General features: G+C 43.2%; 1 protein-coding gene across 1 annotated transcript in view; it reads right to left on the bottom strand.

Moving 5' to 3' along the window:
* The window catches only part of LOC144783312 (cytochrome P450 2C18-like), a 235,297-nt gene that overhangs the window by 210,376 nt on the left and 9,446 nt on the right, over positions 1–15,475 (bottom strand). The window contains exon 2 of the mRNA XM_078662351.1: positions 6,443–6,619. Within this exon, the coding sequence (XP_078518477.1) occupies positions 6,443–6,619 (177 nt within the window). The remainder of the gene's footprint in view (positions 1–6,442; positions 6,620–15,475) is intronic.

Raw genomic sequence — 15,475 nt, 5'->3', positions numbered from 1 at the left:
AATCTGTGTTTAATAATTCTGCTGGGTAAGTAACTCATGTTAGTGATGCCAATCGTACTTAATGGCCTACTCATAATAAGTGCCTTAAAATAGTTTTCAACAAGTTCATTTCCATTAATTGTTTGGCTTTCAAAGCAATATCACTGCACTGTTCACATTTACGCATTTTGCTCTACCTTGCTCTTAATCAAAGGCTAAATGAGGTTCATTTTAGGAGCACCTGTGTCCAGGTGTGGGCGGTCTTATCTGCATTATCCCAGTAACTGTATGACTTCAAACAAGTTATTATTTTTTGTATCCATGAATGGAGAAGTTGGTAAGTGTGTATCCATTTTTGTGCTGCTATGGTCATTTTGAAGTGCAAAAAGGGAATGCTAAATACATTATTTTCCTGCTCTTTTATTGTTTTTTTATTTATCACGCACTAAGTGGTAATAAATGTCAAAGCATTGAAGAGACTGAAATTGAGGATATTTGATTACAAATATAAATACAAAGATATATTAGTGTTAGATCTGTCATCCTGAGGGCAGTCTTCCCCTGGATGTTTTGCCTTTTACCTGCATGTTTTGCTAATTAATTCTTTTTGCCATAGGACTCTGAACACTTTACGACTGCTAACCAGTGCTAAAGTGCATAGCTTCTCTCCTAAACATGATGACATTGGAGTAAATGTAAATGTAAATGTAAATGTAAATGTATTTGAGCTTGTAAAGCGCACTGCTACCCGTCCGTAGGTTTCCTGGCGCTGTATAACTCTGGGGAACCCGTCCTGGCTTTCCCTGTGGGATGCTCCCTGCTGGGAGTCCCCAAGGTGGAGCCAGGCATCCCCAGAATTGATGGGGCCGTTGTGGAGATTAGGCAAGCTAATGCCCAGAGTCGCCGAGTGGAAACCCTGATTAGAGTAAGCACTGAAGTGAGAATTATCGAGTCCGCTGACCCAAGTCCACGACCCTACATTATTGGCCTATTTGATGTCATGGTCAATCCTTTGTAAAGTGGCATACCATATGCCGAGGGCCTGAACTTCAATTGCTACTAGTGGGCCTGCAGCACTAGATGTGCCACCCACATAGGTAGCCTTTTCAAACCTATCTCGGACCTGCCACTGCAGTGCTGTGTGTGCAGTTTACTGCCACTATGACTTGGCTTTTTAAACTACTTGATAAGCCTTAACTACACTTTTATTATACATACATCACCCCTAAGGTAGGGCCTAAGTAACCATATGGGTAGGCTGCTGTGTCAGCAAAAGGAAGGCCATGTCCCTTTATCTTTTACATGTCCCGGTAGTGACAAACAGCCTGTTTCGTTTTTCATTACTGTGAGGCTTATTCATAGGTTGGCATTGGAAATTCCTTAATATACCTTTTAGCTGTAATTTCTGATCAGAGACGAGTACTTTTTTAATGTGTCATATGTTTCCAATGGTAATTATATATCATCCTTACAGGTGAAGTTAGATTTAACATTACTGTTTTCAAAATCCCCCTTTTAGAAGGTGGACATTTCTCTTCACTTACTGCTCTATGTGCCTCTCTAAACAGCCACACACACTGTAAGGTGAGGCTCATCTGCATTCTGAGCACTCATCTGCATTCATCTGCATTCTGATAGGTCTTCCTGGGCAGTGAAGAATGGGAGGGGCTGACACATATATTTATGAGTAGTGACCTGTCCACACACAAAGCACCTATTTACCCCACCCCCAATCCCCCACAGGTAGCCTGGCAGACAGGACTGGGTTGAAAGGGATTCTTATGCACTTAGAAAATTATTATCTCAACTTCTACTGATTGATTTTTGTTGTTTTGGCCTTGTTTTTTTCAGATAAATATTCTCTATTTTTTTTAAACCTGTGTGGAGTCTTTTGTGGTGTATACATTGTGCTACTATGTGTTTGTTTTGCACAATACCTTGCACATTGCCTCTTTAGTTTAGCCTGATTGCTCGGTGCAAAGTTAGCTGAGGGTCAGCACATGTGAAGGTTTAGTGTGTATCTTACCTACTCTGACTAGTGTGGTGGTTTCTGCCTGGCTTGGTTGCATAACTCGGCCAACCAGGGATTCAATTTCTAACAATCAATGTTATTGAATCAGTGGAACAACAAAAATACCCATTGTGGTGAAAAATTTTAGACTGCATGAGTGGTAATCCAAGTTAAAGATAAGGAAGGTTACAATGTTATTTATAACGCTTAGGTAACCTTCTCAATAGTATTCAATTCACAGATGACATTTTAGAGTCTGAAAAATAGAGGGAGAGAGTTATCTAATTTGTATGCAGATGTGATCCCAATAAGTGAGTGCCTTTGCATGTGATTTCTATGTCACATTTTAAACACAGGAACATAGTCAAAGGGGATCTGTAAGGACACAGTAAGTGTCCTCCACTAAGAAGCTAAAGCTTATTTAGAGTCCTGAACAGTGCCTAATGGTCTCAGGACATTTATGTATTTGTACGTTTTATACAATGATAAACATCACATAGGAAACCTCAGTGTTGCATGGTCCCACTGTAAGTTAGCTCTTGGCACTGGGAGAAACTGAGTTGCTAGTTGAGCTCCTCAAACAGCAGCCACAATCCTTGTCAGGGTGAAGTACAATAATTCACTAAATTAATATGTGCTTAACCCTCTGGTAGCTTGGCACGAAAGCAGCCAGGCTTCACTTAGAGACAATCTGCAGCACACAAACAGTATTAAAGCAAAAGCACAACATAGAAAAAATCCCAAGTCAAATTTAGAAAAATAGAGCAAAATGTAACCAATTTATTGGATGGCAAAACAGCAAAAATCCAATCAGTGGAACTGGGGATATGCACTTTCAAAGATTTAAGGTAATGGAGGAAAACCCAAACTTCTGAATTTCTGCCTTCCTTTTAGGAGGATCTCAACTGATGCCACACCAAGTGTCCTGGACCTGAGTTGTGATTGGCTTAGGAGAAGGAGCCTAGCTGCCTGCTTCCTGTTCCTGTTGAAGGCAGGAGTGTAGCAGCAGAGAAGACGCGGGACCCGGTCTCAAGGTAAGTTCACCATTTTTTTGTGATTCCCCCCTCTTCACCTCCACATGACACCCCTCACGACAAACAGCCCCACCTCGAGAACCACGCATCCGCTCCCCCACCTGTGAGCCATGCCGGCTGCCCATGCGTGTTAAAACACTTTCATCGTTTCATGGGATTTTCTTCTGTCAAATTACTGAAACCCCCAATTTAAAAGCACACTCTTTTCCAATCATGATTGCTAGTACCACCGAGGGCGTTGCCTTTTATGACCTACTTCGACACATGGTGAATACAATTCCGTTTTGATGCATTATGGGAATGGTAGCCCCATATGTAATTTAGTGCAAAACTTTGCACATTAATTTTAAGTTATCAAAGAGGGGAAAGTCCTCAAAGGTTTTGAAGCTCTGTAATTTCATTCAACCCATCATTTACTGTGTTGAAGTGTAGATTCAAATGGGCTTCTAAATTAATCAGATGGTTCTCGCTGACTCTCCTCGTAGGTTTTGAAGAAGTACTCCAAGAACAGTCCAACATAAATCATTTTCTGCATGTTGTTTTTCAGTCAAATGATTTACTAGCGGTGCTGTACAAACTTTTTATTGTATTCTGGATTTGTGTTGTGTAATTCTTTGGTGAACCTCTTGATTCGTCTTCCAACTGTAAAATTCCTCACAAGGGAACATAACCACATATACCACTTTTTCAGTTTTATAATTGGAAAATATTTTTTGTTTCCATATTACATTTTTGTATGTAAACTCAGATCCTTCCTTCTGATTTCAACAAATACCCATTCCACATTTGTGGTGCCCTTCTACCAGTGTTAAATTCCAAAGATGTTGCAGTTCACGTTTGACTGATGGTAGCTCAATGTTGTCATGGACCACTTGATTCTGTATGCTTTGTTCTTTTTTTAAAACAAACAATGGTCTGGTGAATGATTTCTTCGGCTTTGCTACCAAATGCAATTTTTAGTGGTAATCGGCTTCAAAACGGAATTTTATTCACCATGTGTAGAAGGGGAAACAACCTTTACAACGCAACGTTTACAACGCACTACCATTACAACAAAACTTTTACAACGCAACATCCATTACAACGCATGCATTTACAACGCAACCATTACAACGCATGACACTACAACGCACACCACTACAACGCATGTCATTACAACTCAGTCATTACAACGCATACCATTACAATGCATAACATTTCCATCCAACACTTACCCTACTGTCGCACCCCATGAAGTTAGAATAGTAATTTTTACCCCTACACTATCCAACACTTACCCTACTGTTGCACCCCCTGGAGTTAGAATAGTAAATGTTACCCCTACACTATCCAAAACTTACCAAACATGCAATGTAATGTAATGCGTTGTAATGGTATGCGTTGTAAAGGTATTATGCATTGTAATGAAATGCGTTGTAAATGTAGTTTTTAAAATTTCGTTGTAATGGCATGCATTGTAATGGAATGCGTTGTAATGGATGTTGCGTTGTAAAGGTATGCGTTGTAAAAGTGTGCGTTGTAACGTCATACATCCGTGTAGAAGTATGTCAAAAAAGGCAATGCCCTCAGTGGTACTACCAATTAGGATTGGAGAAGTTAAAGTAACTTTAATCGTTCAAAGGCAAGCTGGCCGGCAGCCACCAGCTGGAGTAAAGAAAATTCCATGAAACGACTGACGGAGTTGGGGCCATTGGTTGCAGTTATTTACTCCCGGAAGTAAGTAATTTTAGGGCATTCCAAAATCAACAAAATAATGTTGCCTTAGCAAGCATGCCTTTAACTCATTTCTCCATTGCAGGTGCATTGACTTGTGCAGTCTGAAGGGGTCATGCAGGTTAATGTAATTTACTAAACCGAGCAAGCTTAAAGATAGCACTTTATTAACATCTAAACACTTTCTCTTCCACTCCATCTCCTTTATTTATTTGGCATATTTTCCACATCTTTTTAACGTCCAGTAGTGTTGTTCTTGCATCTGCACTCAGTCCAATTATAATCTAGATATCATTCTATCTCCACTGATGAGGTCCAGCATACCCATCATGATATTGAATTCCTCAAGGAGGTTTTAGAACAGTATTCCATGTATCTCTAGTCGCGTTAGTCAGGATACAATGCTAGGTTTCCTTTACATCTAATACATCAATAAGTTAGAGTTAGAAGGGAGCCACTCATCCTTATTCAGTTTTTTCTATCCACTTTAGTGATAACCATACTATATTCTGAAATTAGTGGAGTCCTAGCTATAGTCATGCTTTTTTTTAATTGGAGTAATAATCTTCTCATATGAGTGAACTGTTTCCCCACATCTCCCAGTCTACACTGACAATACATCTTGTCTAGTAGTCCTTCCTTTAGGCTGTACCCTCCGCCATCTATTCAATGACATCATGTAGTTACACCGTCAAGTAACAAAATTCATAGTGAGGCAGTCTGATATCCCCTCTTCAGAAGAGTATAGCACCTCATGTTTCTCTGTATTGCAACTCCACCCCAGACCAAATGTATAAACCTTCTTTCGCGGTCTTTTCAATTCTTTTGAGATGAAAATATAACCTTAAATGATTATGGTAACATTTCCGCTTTGGTCAAAGCAAGCGTAATACAAAGCTCTGTTGAACTTTGCAAGCCCAATTCCCTTTCTGTCTTCCATTTAGGACACCTCCTTATCACAATTCCCTACATTTCAAAAGCAGTCAGTTTTTCAAGCCAGTGGAAAGTAAAGTAGAATTTCAGTATTAAGACCAGGCAATCGGTTGATGTGAAACCAATTTATCTAGATCCAAGGTATTATGCAGTTTTCAAGCACTTTCACTAAAAAGCTGTGCCAGTATATTATTGACATACAGATTACCACCTTTTCTCTAGTGCCCTCAACCACACAATACATTTGTAAATATTTATGTAGTGTTCTATTAGGGGGATTCTATCAGCAAAGCGGACAGGAGAAGGGATAGAAGACACAGCTGTCAGGTGCTTCTCTCTAGCCCCAGAAATCTAAACAAATCTCCCCTCTTATCGCTTGCCAAACGCTTGGAGTAAATTATCTTTAGCCATTTAATAAAGGGTCGACTATTGTTGTGCATCACAAAACTCTGATCATGAATGTCTAGCTGATTGTGTCAAAAGCTTATCCTCTATCTAATAACATCACCACATTAGCAAAGAAAGGTTTTCATCATCTCAGGAAACAACTTTTCAAGATTCCTGGAAGTGTTTGTTAGACATGAAGATAGTTGGGTCTGCATCCACCTAATCAGTAATTACTTTTTGTGACCTGAAAGCAAATATTTTACAGACTTTTTGAGTGACAATATTCATAGTTGGTAGAAGGGGATATGCTTACAGTCCTAGCATCTTTGTATGTATTCTACATCATAATATAGTAAGGTTGACACTTTTTTGTTATTTTGCTTACCATGACCTCTGTTTATCTTCTCAAGTAATGGCATGGATCCTCTGGCACCAAATTCCTCGCCTTGATCATTCAGTGCTTCCTTGACTACATCATAACTGCACAGAACCACCACTGGATCTGGACCCAGATGAATAGTGTAGACTGGGCCGTATTTTTCACCGAGCTGAAATTGAAGTAGAGACAAGTAGTGATCAATGCATTAAAGTCTTGAAATAGTTTAGAGTAGTAACTGAAAAAATGCTATGAATTATGTGGATTCCCCATCTCCAGATCTGTCAGCCTATCTGCATAATTTAAAGGCAGATATATCGTAGACACCCTATCATTGAAAACACTGCAGGCTCTGCCACTTGCCTGAACATTTGCAGAGATAACTCCACCAGACTGGAGTAGCTTATGCTCTACTCCATCTGGTTGTGATATCTTCCTAAATGTCAGACATGGAAAGGATGTTGCATGTTCATGGAAATTAGGATAGTACCACTAACAGGGCTTTAAGTGGGCCAGGTCCACCCGGGTCTGAGACCCGATAGCAATTACAAACAGACATTAAAACAGGTCCCATCGGGCTCCATATTCATGTCTTGAACTTTAGAGACAAAGAGACTCAATGATTTCTGAATAATAAATGTGAAAACGTTATAGTAATTCATATCAGTGATATAATTTCTCCTTGCTCACATGTTTTTCTTACTTTTATCCTTCATTTTGCATTTCATAAAAGCTTTTGCTGTTTCAAGGATGATTTGTTTCTGTATTTTTAGGTCGAGCATTCGAGACCTCTTGTATATAGTTTAGTATGTAATTATATTGTATGTACTGTGTGGGCTCTGGGGATCAGCACTAGGAATTGTCTGCTTCCTCTTTGGGACTTTTCTTTTCTTTTCAACTTCCTCTATTTAACTGCCTTGATAGAAAACGACCAGTGGAGGCCAGTAAAATACCAGAATTACTTTCTGCTGAGGTACTTTCTTTTATGAATTTTTCTAGCAACTGTCTCTATTTAACTTTCTTGATAGAAAATGAGCAGCAGAGGTCAGTAAAATACCAGAATCACTTTAACATTCTCTAGATTGCAGTCCATAGAAATTGTCTTCCAGTAGCACCCATAGACAATAATATTTTTTTCAAATCTTGTTTTTTTGAGTGATATGACCACAGAAGGCCCTGATTTTATATTAAAAACAAAGCTTTGAACTATACCATTTCCCGCTGAAAGGTAAATTTTTGCTCTATGTATTCCCATACCTGGCGTGTCACGCAGTTTGGTGCTTACTTTCCCTCCATGTTAAAGAACAATAGATGTTTGAGCACCCAGGCTAATGTGCTGCATAGCTAAATTCATATAAGGTCCCAAAGGCGAGACCGATTGCATTGCAAATGCTTGTTTTTTCATGTAGCACACTACTCTTGTATAGCGCTTTGTTTGAAGTGAGTTGCCTCTGAGTGCTTACAGCGGGCCCTGATTGAAAGCTCTGGACTTGAGCTGAAGGCAATACATGTGTCACACTGTGTCTGTCAGTTGGTCAGAAAAGTGTTCAGCATAGTAGGCCATCCAATCATTGGCCTCTCTGGTTCACGCACAAAACAATGTTATCTTATTCCAGTTGCAATTTAGATTCTGTGCAAATGTGGTACACAGCAGTCAAACTATTGACCATGTGAAAGTAAACGAAAATGCAGTGCTTTCAGGTGAATGAGAGTATTATGTGTTTGAGGGGGGGGGGGGGTGAAGTGAAAGAGAAGCGAGGAAATGAATTCAGGAGAGAGTGAAAAAGGGTGCTTATGATAAAATAGATGAGGTGTAACATGTATGGAGGAGATGTAGGGAGAAAAAGGGTATATAGCATTCAGTAAACATAATGGCCATCACTTAGACACTCTTAAGAACATTACTCCTTTCTCATGCTTCATTAAGGTTTAATTCACAATCCTATACATTTTCAATTTTATTTCTTTGCAACAAAGTTATTGACAAAGTCACTAGTCCTGGCCGGTTTTAGATGTACATCAGTTGTTGTATTATGTATTATGACTTTAACTCCTGCATTAGCGCTGCGTGTATAACGCTCCTCCTGCTCTGTAATTTTAAAAATTATTACTTTACTTCGCTTTATCTTGTTTTGCGCCGAGCGATCGCGCTTTTAATTTTAAATTGCCTGCGCCGCTTAGGGGGAATTAAGGGAGCTCTTACCCGCACTCTAATCGCTGTACACCCACATTTGTGGGATAGAAGGGACTCGGGGGCACTGTAGAAGCATCGCGCCGGTTTCGAGCGCCATTTTGGAGTGGGGAGAAGGTCTTTCCTCACTGGGCGCCATCTTGGGTGAGGGAGAGCCACTCGCCCTGCCAGGACCCACGCGACACCCCGCCGGCCATATAAGATGGCCGCTAGACAAGTGCGCAGCGACGGTGCGCAGCGGGTGCGCCGTAGGGGCGCCGGAGGTGCGCCAGAGGTAAGCCCGTTTGCGCCCGTTCGCGCAACGGACGCGCTTAGGGCCGCTACCTCGGGCTCCTCTGGCCCACTTCGCATAGCCTACTCTCGGGCTGAGCTACTCAGACTCAGACCCTGTCAGAACCCGGTCAGGCAACCAACTATGAGGCGAATTTCCTGTGGGCTGCTTAATGTCCGATCCCTTTGCAAGCACTATACGGAAATTGCCTTCCTCATCGAATCAGAAAAACTCGATGTCCTGTTTCTCACAGAAACGTGGACTCGGGAGGACTGTGAGGTTGAGTTGGGCCTAGCCTGTCCCTCAGGCTATAAAATCAGTCACACCCCACGCCCACTCAATCGAGGAGGGGGAATCGGGTTCATTTATAGAGACTCGCTGACCCTTTCCCAGCTAAAGATTCGAGAAGTACCGGGATTTGAACTGATGGGTTTCACAGTCAAACAGCAGGAGCTGATACTTTGCTCGGGTGTCCTATGCTACCGTCCCCCGGGACCGGCACCTTCCATATCACTCCTCATTGACCTGATCTTCGAACTCTCTAGCTCCCACTCCAAGTTATTGATTCTTGGTGATTTTAATCTGTGGGCAGGCGGTTCACTGGACAATGCATTCTCTTCCCTTAGTCAAGCATGCACGGATATCAACCTGGAACAGTTGGTGAATGCCTCCACGCATCAGAAGGGTCATATTCTGGACTTAGTATTTGCGGATCCACTATGGGTATCATTAGATGATATTAAGTGCCAGTTCTGGACAGACCACTTTCTGATTACGTTCTCTCTTTGTTCAGAAGACCATATCTCACGAAAGGCTGGACTATCTCTAGCCAAGCTAGAGAGACCTTGGTCCCGAATTCTTAAAACCTCTCCACTGCCGAACATCTTAGGTAAGGACTTTAAGCTTGGCAACACAGCTGAAGAGAGTTATACTCTCTTCTGCCAGTCCGTATCGAGCTCGCTGGATAAGTTTGCACCCCTTCGGAAGTCACGAGGGAGGGTGAATCGAGCTAGCCCTTGGTACACGAGCGAATTACGCCAGCTTAAACTTGACTGTAAACGCGCAGAAAGGGCCTGGAGGAAACAGTACTTAGACTCGGAGAAAACTGTATTCAGGTCCGCTATACAAAAATACAAGGCTCAGATCAAGATGGCCAAAGTGACCTATCTTGAATCTACCTTGAATCAGGCCCCTAACAAGGCACAGGCCCTTTTTAAAATCGTCAGGGACCTTGCCCACCCTACGTGTGTGGCTAGCGCCGTCCCCTCATCGCAAGCTCTCTGTGACTCACTTGCTGATGCCTTCGAGGAGAAAACCCGTAAAATCCTGGAGGGTTTGCAGGACCCAGTTAAGTCCACTACTGGTCTGGGAGCTCCGGAGGAGGTGGCCAGGCGACCCCTGCAGAGGGCTGCTCACCTCTGTTTGGAAGCTCCGGCCACGCCTTCCAGTCGACCCCGACCAGAGGACCAGGCCCTCAGCCTGGGAGCTCCGGCGATTGAGGCCAGTCGACCCCAGCTGAGTAGCCTCTCCCCTCCCTCCTTGGACCCGGCCCTCAGCCTGGGAGCTCCGGCGATTGTGGCCAGTCGACCCCAGCTGAGTAGCTTTTCCCCTCCCTCCTTGGACCCGGCCCTCAGCCTGGGAGCTCCGGCGATTGCGGCCAGTCGACCCCAGCTGAGTAGCTTTCCCCTTCCCTCCTTGGAGGAGTTTGGCAGCCTTGCCCTTACGATTTCATCCGGCTCGCCTCTTGATCCTCTTCCTCCAAAACTCTGGAAGGTGTTTCAGGAGGATCTCTTCCAGCCCTTGCATTCCATCTGCTGCCAGTCGTTTGAAACAGGGACGGTACCGGGCTGCTGGAAGAAGGCAGTGGTATCTCCGCTCTTAAAAAAACCTACGCTTGACCCTGTTTGCCTTTCCAACTACCGACCAATCTCCCTGCTTCCTTTTCCAGTCAAAATCATGGAAAAATTGGTTACCCGCACTCTGTCCGGCTTCTTAGAAGGGAACACCTGGCTGGACGAGACGCAATTCGGTTTTCGCCCAGCTCATGGGACGGAATCCGCGTTGGTGACCGTGTTAGACAATCTGCGGGCGCGAGTCGACAGTGGTCGGGCAGCCTTTTTGGTGCTGCTCGACATGTCGGCCGCGTTCGACACGGTCAGCCATCCTACCTCTATTTCGAGGCTGGAAGAGTGCGGGGTCAAAGATAAGGCCAGGGACTGGTTAATCTCCTATCTGGACAACCGTCAGCAACGGGTTTCGCTCCCCCCCTTCAGTTCAGAGGAGCGGAGAGTAGGACAAGGAGTACCTCAGGGCTCAGCCATCAGCCCTATACTCTTTAATATTTACCTCCGCCCTCTAGTCCAGCTCATCAAATCATTTGGGATCTCCGCATTTAACTATGCGGATGATACCCAGCTGGTCTTTTCACTGGAGGGACAGGATGCAGTCCCATTGGAGACCTTCCACCGGTGCATGCAGGCTACAGCGGAATGGCTCCGCTTGAACTCATTACAGTTCAATGGAACTAAGACAGAGGTCTTGTACTGCTCTAACGACCGAGTTCCCCGAGATCTCCCAGACGATTTTTGGCCCCCGTCATTTTCAGAGACGGTGTCAGCCGCACAATCGGCACGTAATCTGGGTGTCATTTTTGGGCCCAACCTGCAGCTGGATCTGCACGTAAATAAGACCACCTCAACGTGCATGATGTTGATCCGCATGCTGCGCAAGGTCTTACCCCTCCTCCCTGAGCAAGCCAGGCCCGAAGTAGTGCGTAGTACCATCCTAAGTCGACTCGACTATTGTAACGCACTACTTCTGGAGGCCCCGGTAACACTTCTGGGCAAGCTCCAAAGGGTGCAAAATATGGCTGCCAAACTCGCCCTCTCCCGCCCCTATTACAGCTCTGCCACGGCAGCGTTACAGGAACTCCACTGGTTGCCGGTCCATCTACGCGTTCGCTACAAAGCAGCGTGCATTGTGTTCAGGGCTATCCATGGCCTGGGCCCAATCCCTCTGCGGAGAATGTTTGCCTGGTACCTTCCATCCCGAGCCTTACGCTCCTCTTCATCCAGGCTACTAATAGTTCCGCGTTTCCAGAGAGTGAGGATGGGTGGCCGATCGTTCAGAGTAGCGGCGGCCAAACTCTGGAACTCCCTGCCAATATCCCTGAGAAGTCTTGAGGATCTTTTAGCCTTTAGGAAGGCGCTGAAAACCTACCTCTTCCCTAGAACAGGCTAGGCTGCTGAATTTGCTGGATCATGGGTCGAAGCGCCAGGATGCCCTTGGTGGTGACAGGTTTGCGCTATACAAGTATACCACAATACCACAATACAATGTATCTGAATGCTATAACAGAAAGCGTAGAGAGCAAAAAAAAAATACTGTTCAGGTGAAGCACAGTGGAAATCATATACATTTTGTTTCTGTTTTTTTCACCATGCCCTCAATTGCATAAGGTCACGCCCCTTTTGGAGACACCCCACTGTTGTCATACAACTTAAAGATCTGAGTTCTAGCATGCTCGCGAAAATGAATATCCCAATTGCTATGGAGTCTATATGTGAAGGAAATAACTACCTATACACATTTTTCACATGCAAACCGTTTTTCTAGTGACTTTAGGGGTGACGTTTGCAAAAATGTCGTATTCCATCTTGGCAAATGAAATAATCAAGTAAAATGGAAAAAGCTATTTTTGCTAATCAAGCTTTCGATCATGCCTGGAGTTTTTAGTGTAACAATTGCGGTACATTCCAACAGTCCCATTTTCCTTTTTTTTATATATCATCTGAAATAATGTACTTCTCACCCCAATTTATCAGGATAGTGTAATACACCGGTTCGTGCCCAGGGAAAAAGTTTTAGTTCCTGTCAAGATCCACTGAATTTCCTAAGGACTCCCGTTTCAATAGAATGTATTTCTTGAACATTTTTGTCTGTATTTATCCTAATTTATTTTTGTACCATTTTGTCTGTATTCATCCATATCCGGGTTGTGTTTTGTGAATAAATAAGACAGTAACTCGTATCTATTTCCTCATTTTGTCTAACCAATAAATGTTCACTGATACTTTGATGCCTGTCCACTTTTGGAACATTTATCAGCAAAATATATTAAAACTATACCGTCACGTGAAAATATTTGATCATAGCACAAACACATGTTAAGATATGCAGTTATGTAACGAAATGTAATATGCTTTTTTTTAACTACATATGCTCTCAGTCTGTAGGACTATTTGGCAGAAATTCATGAACAGCAACAAGGAGGAGTCACTGGTGCTGGATTTTTTGCATTTTCCAATTAGTATAAATAAATACAGTTTGGAAACACATTGTTTACTGTCTGTATTTATCTGTAAAAATAAAAATAAAAAATTGAAAACTGGGAGACTTACTTATAATATACATTTTTACAAACTATGGTGGAGGGTGTTCCTGATATAGTGGTTGAAATAGCAACCTACAACATTGTCTGTTTTTATCTATATGTTTTTTATCTTTTATTCTTTTTAACTCAGATATTGTTATATTTTAGTAGCTTTCATGGTTCACCATGTGATTTTAACTTTGACTTTTAATTCAAAAGTAGATGTGAAGTTATATTAGTAAACGTTCACTTGACAAAATTGACTTATCTTGACAATATGGTGGTAGACAATATTGTGCTATAGATTTTGTTGCCAGTTGATATTGTGTTTTTTTTAAACTATTTTTTATTGAACTTGCAGATGCATTACATACATCATCAATAAACTGTAGCAGTCATACCATAAAAAATTCAAAAAACATTATTTTTCCGTCATCCTCTGAGTTCTCATGGCCCTTTCCCCCTCCTCCTATCTGAATAGATGTTTCAGGTCATGCAGGGTCTGGCTAGCATTTAACTGCATGCCTTACTTTATTTGTATCATGGAACATTTCAGATCCCCTTGTATTTCGTCTACTTGCTCCATATTTTGCCCCATTTCTCTGGGCATCCCCAGCTAGACTAGACTACTTTTTTGGCTGCTCCACACCAGTTTTCCCAGTCTGTGACCCTGAGGGGGGGCTCATGCTCTGGCTATGTTCCTTTTAGTGATATGTACGGCCAGTAGTAGCCACTGCCTTGAATATTTCGGCCTCTAGGTCTCCCCAATGATGCAAAGTATGTGCCATCTGGCATCTAATGGGACTGGCACTCTGGCGACTTCCGCTATCACTCTTGTGACCTTACTCCAGTACTTTTTCAGCTTCGCACAGTCCCAAAGCATTAGATAAAATGAGCCCTCCTCCATGCAACCTCGCATGCATGTATTAGAATCACAGTTACCCATTTTATATAATCTACTTCTAGTGGTGTATGAGCTGTGTAAAATTTAAGCTGTATGAGGCAGAATCACGCTTTCCTGGCTTTTGCCTCATCCCAGTCGTCGTCATCTAGGGCCCGACATCCCTTTCCCATCCCACCCTCAAGGCCCCCAGTGGTTCCAGTACATTATTAATATTTGGTTTGTATATGAGGGAGGTGGCCTTTGTGGTAATTGGGTCTAGGAGTATTCTATCTTCTATCTTCTAATGGTACGTAGTCGGATATATGCTCTCCCTCATAGCAGTTGTCTCACTTGTGTGTCTATTTTAGGTAAAAACTCAGCAGGGATTTTGTACAGGGTGCTGTGGAAGGCAAGGCAGTGCCATCATCTTAACGAGGGTTGCTCTGCCCATGAGCGAAAGTGGCAGCGTTCTCCAGTGTGAGACATCCTTCCGCAGTCTGGGGGAAGTGGTTGTCCTCCAGAAAGTCCGCTTCTGTGCATGAGATCACAGTGGCTAAGTATTTAAATGTATCCTTCACCTCAATGACACTCCCACAGGGGGTATTTCCCCATCAGCGTGAATGCTAGGGATTTACCCCAGTTAATCTGGTAGCCAGAGTAGCTCCCAAACAACCGAAATATAAAAAGAGTCGAGTGGACAGTTGATCTGGGTGGCAATAATATTATATTGTCTGCATACAGTGAGATTTTCTATTCACACTCTCCCCCCATCCATATGCCTTTTACCATTGGGTCCCTACTTAACCATTCCGCTAGGGGTTCCGGAGCCAACGCGAAGAGCAGGAGCGGGATAGGGAATCCCTGCTTTGTGCCCTTTTTCAGCTCAATCCGCCGGGAAACCACTCTGTTCACCTTCACTCTGGCCAATGGTTTTGTATATAGTAATTTGACCAAGGCGCAGAATCTGGGGCCAAAGCCAAACCTTTCCAACATCGCAAAAAGGTAATTCCACTCTGTACTATCAAACACCATATAGGCGTCCAGGGAAAGCAGCAGAGCATAGAGGTTCCGCTCATCCCTGGACTGCTGCCGGACTCCATAGAGTCACCGCAGGTTCAGTCTGGTACTTCGGTGTGGCATAAAGCCAGACTGGTTGGGGTGTACCAAGGTATTTATCACTCTGGTGAGTCTGGCTGTCAGGACCTTGGCCAGTACCTTAAGCTTCACATTTAGCAAGGAGATTGACCTATAGAAGGAACAATCCTCTGGTAGTTTGCCTTGTTTCCGGATCACCATTATCGTGGCCAGTTTTAAGTCTTCCAGGA

This window comes from Lissotriton helveticus, chromosome 9, assembly GCF_964261635.1.
Source record: "Lissotriton helveticus chromosome 9, aLisHel1.1, whole genome shotgun sequence".
Lineage (NCBI taxonomy): Eukaryota > Metazoa > Chordata > Amphibia > Caudata > Salamandridae > Lissotriton > Lissotriton helveticus.
The sequence above is the reverse complement of the archived record's forward strand: the minus strand, read 5'-3'. Positions and strand labels throughout refer to the sequence as shown.